This window comes from Trachymyrmex septentrionalis, unplaced genomic scaffold, assembly GCF_001594115.1.
Source record: "Trachymyrmex septentrionalis isolate Tsep2-gDNA-1 unplaced genomic scaffold, Tsep1.0 scaffold95, whole genome shotgun sequence".
Lineage (NCBI taxonomy): Eukaryota > Metazoa > Arthropoda > Insecta > Hymenoptera > Formicidae > Trachymyrmex > Trachymyrmex septentrionalis.
Window position 1 is genome coordinate 125,241 of NW_017306139.1, and position 9,490 is coordinate 134,730.

The 9,490-nt window shown below is 36.8% G+C and overlaps 2 protein-coding genes across 2 annotated transcripts in view; one reads left to right on the forward strand and one right to left on the reverse strand.

Moving 5' to 3' along the window:
• The window catches only part of LOC108756136 (cadherin EGF LAG seven-pass G-type receptor 1-like), a 102,518-nt gene that overhangs the window by 87,970 nt on the left and 5,058 nt on the right, over positions 1-9,490 (forward strand). The gene's annotated exons all lie outside the window — the stretch shown is intronic.
• Positions 7-9,490, reverse strand: part of LOC108756135 (plexin domain-containing protein 2-like) — a 36,959-nt gene continuing 27,475 nt past the window's right edge. Inside the window, exons 2-8 of the mRNA XM_018499728.1 lie at positions 3,942-4,414; positions 3,477-3,812; positions 2,784-2,976; positions 2,043-2,252; positions 1,164-1,556; positions 695-831; positions 7-311 (exon numbers count right to left, since the gene is read on the reverse strand). Coding sequence (XP_018355230.1) covers positions 243-311; positions 695-831; positions 1,164-1,556; positions 2,043-2,252; positions 2,784-2,976; positions 3,477-3,812; positions 3,942-4,414 — 1,811 coding nt within the window. The 3' untranslated portion in view covers positions 7-242. The remainder of the gene's footprint in view (positions 312-694; positions 832-1,163; positions 1,557-2,042; positions 2,253-2,783; positions 2,977-3,476; positions 3,813-3,941; positions 4,415-9,490) is intronic.

Here is a 9,490-nt window from a genome sequence, read left to right on the forward strand (position 1 = left end):
GAGAAGATTCTCTCAATGTATGGTCGCTTGTCAATTAATCGATTCCGCGTGGAATTCGTTGCATGAGAAAAGCGATTTTTCGTGTTGACGCGATTGAGTGCAAACCTGACGAGCAACGGTCATCGTGAGTAGACATTCTGCATCGCATTTTGCAGATTTACTCGACATGTTCGACTACAATTAATAGGAAATTTACTCGACAGTTTCGCATTGACTGTGACTGGATCTCCATTGACACTTCATCACATGTGAATAGTCGCGGCTGTGTAACGGGCTTCGCCTCTTCGCCAGCTCCATTGGCTCGGACGATACTGAAAGATCAGTTCCGTGATAGATGAGATCAGTAAACGTAAAATTAACATCCGGTATTAAGAAACTAATGAAATCGATAGGCAAAAAATCCAGATTTAGTAGACAATTTAAACGAAAAATATATAATTATCAATATTTCAGTGATTATACAATATATTATATATATAAAAATTGGATAAATAAATAATCAATATTTAATTTTCAATAAGTAACAATAAAGAATCAATAAGAAGCAATAAGCAATAAATAATCATTTAATTTATAATATAAATGCAATCGATAATAGTGAAAAAGAATTAAGAGCAGAGAGAAAAATCGATAATTACTCATTTACATAATGCTACTATAATTTTATGTTTTAATTTAAAGAGACTCTTCTTACCCTTATTAGCATTTGTCCCGATGCGCTGTGAGGGTTACGATAAGCGTATACACCCCAACCCGCGAGACCTACCACTAAAGCGATAACTGTGAGAATACCGATTATTCCTGAAACGCCCATATTCACCTTGTTCGAATCTAAAAAAATATACAGAATAAATTGCTTAGTATGACAAATCTAATTATCTTGGATTTCAAGAGGAAAGAGAAATTATTAGAGCAAATAATACAAAATTCGTTTGTTTCGATTCCGCGAATCGATTGTTTCGATTAACGATTAAACTTCGAACTAAAATTATCGCGGAAATTATGCGAATTAAATTACAGGCCGATTACAAGACTACATTAACAAATTGCATTTTCCATATGAAAATTGAAAGCTATCTTGTATCACGTACGAATCTACATACATGTATAAGTTTGTCAAATTTGATTAATGACACAATATCATCGAAAATAAAAGTACTTACTAGGACTTTCCAAAGTATTGCCAGACCATTCTTTTTTTACGCCCATCTCATTGGTGGCGATCGACTCTTCTGGATGTACGTGGCCATCATGGTCATATTGATCACCCCTGTAAGTTGTAATTTGCGCTGGACAATTGTTTATCTCCTTGATGTTATGGACGTCGCAATCCTTTGACAACCACTCTTGTCGCTGTCGGGACGTGCCGGTGCTGCATTTGTTCAGCTCCGAGCACCACTTACAATCGAAGTCAGGCACCTTTGTCAAGCAATCCATGCAGTTATCGGAATTGAGGCATGTGGGTAATGCTTTCAAGTAAATGACCGTGCAGTTCATTATATCCTGCCGATTGAAGTTGACACGATGGTACTCGTAGATGGTTTTCCGGCGTACGACTGCAAAGCGAGATCAGCAAATTGAATTTTCGGAGTATATCTTTAGATACTTAATTTGTTAAAACAATAAACATAATTCGCGGTATGTCTAATTAAATCACCACTTGAAGAATTTTTATCTGGATTTTAATGCAAAAATTTGAAGATACTCTTCAATATCTACAAATTAAATAATTAATGAATAGAAATAACATCTTGCGGGATAATTTCACATCTTACATTGCAAATTTCTGGATTTTATCACGGAAATAACAGACTATGCATTGTTATTACAGAAAGTTGCAAGAAATACACTACTTTATACAGAATTTCTAATCACTTCTATGATGTCAAGTTAGACTGATTATAAGTCCAGTTAACACTGTCCTCTATATAGAAGTTTTTTCTACATCCGATGATCAATAGTGATAAGATATTATTTCACGATGCAATCATGTATCCAACGAATAAACGGGAAAATTAGATAATAAGCAAGAAAACACTCACAGAACACAGTTCGGTCCATGATGTAGGCATCACTGAGGCCCACTTTGACGGGATGCATTGTGTCAGCGATTTTTTCAACCAGGACCGGTATCACTGAGTAGACGAACACGATGTCTCCGTTTTGATGCAAGGTCACTTGGAAAGTGAACGCGCCGGCTTTTGGTCTGTCCTGTAGCACAACCTTCTCCCATTCCACCGTAAACGCCGTACCTGTCGTACAAACGAAAAAGAGGATTTAACAATCTCGTGTTGAGATTCGTGCACGACTCCGACTACGTTTTGTGCCACGTTTCTTTGCCACTGGTTGTTTGATGAGGCGTGTAATTACGATCGGCAAATCGTTGCGCCGATTTATCCTTCCTCTCTCACTCTCCGCTTCCCACAAAGGTTGCCGATCACTACTGACGCGAACGCTTTGCGACACGATACAATCCAGCGAGGAGAAAGGATTTAGAAAATCAGCTTGGAAGGACTTGAGAAGATTATCAAACGTTTTGAAAAACATGCGAAATTATGAGAGAATTCGCTTATCGTAATAGGATTTTTTTTTTTTTTAATTTTTGAACGTAGATTATTTGAAATATATTATAGCCACGGTAAACACGCGAAGAATCTCTTAAGTGTCTCGACCGTAGTGGATTCTGATTGGCAATGATTGACTTTCGTTCGGAGGGAGATGTAAGAACAAACATCCTTTAGGTGGCATGAAAATGCCATCCATTCGAGATTCCGATGACTCACCATTGTCAGCGTACTTGACGTAACTGGCGTTCGACAGGCGGGTATCGAAATTTGCCATGAGCGGTGCAATGTACTGGGTGGCGGCCAGCCAACTGTGTACGTAGTCACCGGTGTATAGAAAACCTCCCGTAGCGATAGTAATATTGCGCACATTATAGCCGTAGAATGGGAAATCAAACTTCAACTTAACGGTCTGTAACAACATAGAAATCACAGTACAATTCCTATCCAGACTTATATGGATTAATGATTAACTGTTCTCGTGTTTCTTACGTTCGCGGAAAGAACGAATTTGTATTAGATAGATACGTATCAAAAAACATTTTCATCAATCATCAAAATAATTGCATAGGAAATTCAAACATGATGCAATGATGCAAAAAGCTTTAACATTCTAGCAACTTCTACATAATTATTTTGCTAGTTCGACAAAATTTATTTTCAGACCTGTATCTAATCTAGCTAATTCTTAGATATGTCAGCAAAATCGTTTTTTCCTTGTTTTAAGTAATCTTTTGCTATAATAAAGATCGAATATTCTGAATATATATATACAAGTATGTATTTGTGTATCAATCGCCTTTGTCTTTGATTATTATATAAAATCTAAAAGGATCTAATACATGGTACACTCTATATCACTTTCAATTTTTTACAAGAAAATCGCAAAATAATGACAAGTGAGAGTCTCACCGCGGCGCGTCGATGGCTCTGGCTAAGTAGATGATTGACTCTAAGATCCGGATGATTGTCCATGTCGACCCAGTATTTTTTGCAGATATCGGTGTCGACGATAAAAGTGCTGTTGTAATACTGATGCGAGTCGTACATCGTTTTAGTGATGTTGTTCTGTGTAAGCGTGAAGTTAGTCACGTCGGAGAATTTGTTAAAGGAAATATCGCTGTCGTCGGATTTCATGACATCTTCTGTTGTATCCTTCACCGCCGAGGATTCCGACTGCTGTTCCTTGCTGGTACCGGTTATATTGCGATTTGCCAGAGTGCGATTTGTCCATATGTGTAGTGTTGCCTGCGAACAGGTTTCAAATGGATGCATAATTGTTAAACAGTGACGATTATAAGTGATTGGCAACTTTTCGCATCGCGCGCGCGAATCTAAACATAAAAATGACTGAATAAATCCATTACTGACACCTACCGTGTCGGTTGCAGGATTTACTGTCTGCGACGCCTTCTTCTTTGAATCCGGCTTGGAGCTGGAAATAGGATCAGGTAATCGAACAGTGGAGGTGGTGGTGGTGGCTTCGCTGGTCGAATAAACTGTGGAATACGTTATGTCGGCGGATGCGTTGGTTGTGTTTGACGTCGGTTGTGTTGCTGATGCTTGTTGCGGCTGCTGCTGCTGCTGTGGTTGCTGTTGCTGCTGCGGTTGCTGCTGCTTCGGTTGCTCCTGTTGCTGCTGTGGTTGCTGCTGCTGCTGCTGCTGCTGTGGTTGCGGCTGTGCTGGTGGTTGATTCTTAGATATTTCCTTTTCAGTCGTCATTGCCGATTTTTCAGGTGTCTCTCGACGTACTCTCTCTACATTCTTACCGTCGATCAGTCTGATATTCGAAATGTAATGATCGAACGGCGACTTGCCATTCCATCCGGCATAACCGTAGTAAGAGTCGTCTGAAATAGAGGAGAAAGCGTATTCTAGTTATGACGTCGAAATCTTGAAGAGTATTGAAAAGAAATATTTTCTAATGCTGGAATGTATAAACATTACTATTTTTATTTTAATCTTTCCTCGTCTCTCCGAAAAAGATATTACAATAAAAAAAATTACACTAACAAATTTAATTTGAAATTTGCAGAATAAATTTTAAATAATCTCAAGAGAATTTGGAAAATAAATAAATTCGGTGAATCATCACGAAAGAAAATGGATTTGGAAACAATTTTTAATGGGTTGAAGTAATTTATTTTATATGGGTCAAATTTTTAGAGACAATATTTTTTCATTTAATAGTATAAACTTATAATCCATCCATTCGTATCTTAAGCGGAGATAGATACGTTCTGTACATATCTTTCACAAACGAAAGAACTTGTCTCAATTTATCCTTGAGCTCGCGTTGCAATTACGATACTACGACTGATTATTGAATGATGACTAGGACCAATCTATGACACGTACATGACATAAATCTCTGACATATGACTGTGTTGCATTCGTGCATTGTCTCCGGTTCACACAGGCTCACCGAGAGTGATTCCCTTCGAGGGGATCGGGTGTCCATTTAACCGATGCGTCAACGTCAAGCCCATCGCCGGTGTCCGAGATCAGTGCCATGAAACGCGGATTAACCTCGATTTCTACGTTCGCGATAGCCGCGGCACAATTAATGGACAATTCGGGGGCAAAAGTGACACGAGACAAACTTTTCACAATTCATTCACACTAAATTCGTTATCAGGATCTTTCGCTGGAACGAGCAATTTACTATCATGCATGTATTTTTCAACCACGCTTTTTGTGCTTTTTTAGCATATTCCACTTACTCTGGAGTTACAATTTATCGACAAAACGATATGGAACTCAAATTATCTTTTCGTATAACATGAGTCATCATAATATCAAAATGACTTTGATATGAATACTAAAAATAAGTTTTAAATCATTATGAATTCATTTCAATGTCATTTTGATCGCAACTTGTTATTGCTATTTTATACAAAATTTTCTTTTCGAAAAATCAGAAAATATGAAGAAATTTTATTTTATATTTTTATTTATTTTTTATAGAACCTAATTTTTCTGATTGTATCGCCTATTACGATTGACTCACAGTGCAAAGCATAATTAAATGATTAAAGTTGTTAACAATTCTTTTAGTAGATAGATATTAATAAATATGACCATTGAATTCCGCATCATAAAAGAACGTGTTTCGAATCGTCGGCGAAGAGGAACGGGAAGTTAGGCGGTACGATCGACCGGATAGAGCAATAATTGACGATCCGACAAATCGGAGCGAACGTGCAAGCTTGACGTCAATGTATAGTAAAAGCGTAAACCGAAACCAATCGACTCAACAGTTTACTGTATTGGAAAGCTTTTTTCCTCATCATTGCGAAATTATCTCTCTTTAATATTTATAAACTCTCTGATATCCCATTTTTCCCCTCGGGAGATTTGAATTCTGTCCCATAATTTACCACATCACATGATTTACATTTCAAAATAACTTTTTATCCTACATACTTTTTCCTGAAAAATTATCGAAAGCATAAGCGAAAAACTATTACCTGAAGTTTACGTAAAACATCAGTTTGAATAACAATCTGCTTATTAAGAAATATCCGCTAAATAAAGAAAAATAAAAATAGAACAGTTGTCAACTCATAAATTAGCTCTGTTGAAAAACTGCAATCAAAGCGAGCTCAGAGAACTTTCACCGAACAGATCAATTCTCAGGTACGAACGAGTTTCATTAATTGCGCACTAGTGAATCGACTCGATTTCTTAGCAGTAGCGGCGAAATTGTAAAATCGCTTCGCCGAATTGTGCAAATCGTAAACGCAAGTGAATTGGGCAAAGCTACGTCGTGTAAAGGTACGTCGAATTGTGGAAAGGTTTCCTCGAATCCAAATCGAGATCGGCAGAAATGGGTTTTCTACCCACGCGAATTGCTAAGTCACGTTGCACATCGCGAATTTTCGCGTTTTCGCTCGTATTACGTCATTGCGATTCGATGCGGTCGTGACAGCCGCTATTTGCAAAGTAGCCGTAATCATTCTAATTGCATAATCGCTATCTCAGCTACATAATCCACAAATCGTAATGTTAATTTACGAGACTCGCGCGACCGACTTACATCTCTTTCGCAGAATTAATATTCATAACCCTGACTGTTTTAGAGTGATATCGATAATATAGGTATGACATGCACGAACAGCGTGTAAAACTTTCGCGTGAATATAATATGCAGATATAATTAATAGAAAGGTACTCCTCGAACAAATTAAATTGAACAGAAGCGGAGAGCAGAGCGATCGAGCGCATAAAACGCTCACGTATTTGTCTGCCTCCCACGTTATTGCTTTAACTTTATTTGCTGCAATTATTGAGCGACTACAGGTCACGAAGAGAATTGCGAGATACGCCACGAGTTACGACATGCGCCAGAAATATATTTGTCTTAGTCCATAACGTTCAATTTCGCTCGTTTCACGCGAATATGTGTTTCCCGTTCTTTTGTGCGAGGTGCATTTTCATGCCGACGATATTCCGCGTAAAGATAAGACATGCCGTGTCAGACGTGCAGCCTTGGATGAAAACGTGCAGTGGTGAATATTAAAATTGAAATAGTACTATCGGTGAATGTCAATGCAGAGTTACATTTACATCGCGCATTTTAGCATAGCTGAAAGATAATTTCTTACATCGTAACGACCTAACGGCAACGAGTAAAGAGAATCCATTTGCTACAGGCGTGTAAAATTCGATCGCAAAACTTGAAGTCGGGACTTGACATTAATTAGCTCGAGTGATAATATACTCGTATAAAAAATACAAGCGACACGACGATCGGCACACCCATATTAATTATACACATCGTAATGCAGTGCACTGTGTATTTTGCACGATGTAAGCGCAATCAATATCCACTCATTAGATGTCCGACACGACATATTATGCGAGATATTAAAAGATGATTTTGTGTATATTTATCCATTGCTGATTAAAACGCATGTCGCTTCGCCAAGGTAACTCGAGAACGCCTTGGCGTCTCGATGCCTCCGCATATATGCGCGACATATTTTTAGACGACGCAAGTAAAAGGATGCACTCACATTGCGATTCTTTTTACGCCTTAAATAAGCGAATAAATGACGTGTCCCTTGGATTATAATTATTTAACGATGTGAATGAAAAAGTCGAGATAAAGTTAACAATGGATAAGAAAAGCAAGTAGGAAACTTGTAAACAAATATTTTTCCACGAAGCTCTTCTATAACACTTCACGGAATTCCATCCCTTTAATTAAAAGCGTTTTTTTAATCGATTTGGCGGAAAATTGTGCGGCAGACATGTGCCAATGGTAACAGTCGTCATAAAATGATTAAAAACGACGACAATTACTTTTCTCGCGGAGAAATAACAGTATTATATTTATCCACCGATTTCTATCATCACATTAACCTGATTATTTTAATTATCATATAAACGTACTTATACATACCGCTTACACTGACTTTATGAATCTCAAAGACACTCCTTTATCACATTTCTCAATGGAAAAGAAAAAAAATAATCATAGATAATTAAAAGCAAAATAAAAAGTTCGGCTGAGGAAATGTATTTATATGATATCACACAACTGTGGTGAAAAATTTTAAGCAGCTTTAGAGAATTCCTAGCTTACATATGGAAGGATTAATAGTTTGAAAAATAAACATAAACGTCGTACGCGCGAAACGATGGACATCTTTTTCCCATGATACTGCTTGATGATTCTGTAATAAATTACAGATTGAATTACTGAATATGACTTTTATTGGATCAAATAGACGCGCGCGTAACAAAAATAAGCCCTTCTCTCCAAAGAGTTTGTTCACAATTTCGCGGGCAAGCACAAGCATTTATGTCCTCGTTCCAAATCTTTTTAAGGAAATTCGAAGCCATGGATTTATTCACGATGATTAATCGATTTTAACGCAACAGGAAATAAGTCATCCGATATTCACGAAACTTATCAATTTTAATTTTAAATTAATTGACACACGCAATAAATAAACTACTGAAAGTTACATTTCTTCCCCTCTAAAAAAAAATATATAATACATTAATTCTTTTAAATATTTAATTCTGTGCAAAGCGTAATAATGATTTATGTAAAAATTTAATATGCTCTTTTCATGTTTCTGCATGTATATAAATAATCGAACATTTAACGAAGCTAAGATATCGCTATATTGTGATATAAAGACCCCGCAGACTTATCTTATTTGCATTTATCATTTCTCATGGAACACTTTGTTTACTGAGCCAGTAATAGGATGTGCGTGAAAGGTTTTTCATGTACTTTCGATAATAGGGCGTGCCATTAATCCCATTACGATCATACCTTTTCCGCTTCCTTTCACATTTTACTGCGATCCGCGATATCGGAACGGAAACGACGCGACAATCAATGTCAATGTTACGCACGCTGCCATCAAGCCACCCACATCAGAGAACATTCCTTTCTTCCTTCCTTTCCGAACGAAATATATGGATATAACGCCATTATATAATAAAAGTGTTTTTAGATTTTTGATTGCGGTTTTAGTTTCTGAATAATTTTAATCTCAAATTTGTTGATGCCAAAACTCCAGATAAAGCTAATTGATGATGGCTCGTCACAAATTGGCAACGGCACGAATATATACGCAATGACTTTCACACGTCAAGCGGTCAAGCGATCTGTTTATCTTTTATATTTTTATACACTGTCGTAGTAATGCTACCGCGACACTTGATAAACCATTATATTAAAAAAAACATTGTTATGTTATATATAATAAAAATGTGTCTAGATTTATAGCGTTATTTATTCTTACAATTTATCATACAACTTTCAAAAATGATGCAAATACACTATTTATTACATTAGACGTTTTAAATTATATATGTAAAATTAATTGTGCATTATATATATTGTGTGTGTGTGTGTGTGTGTGTGTGTGTGTGTGTGTATACATATATATACATATATACAC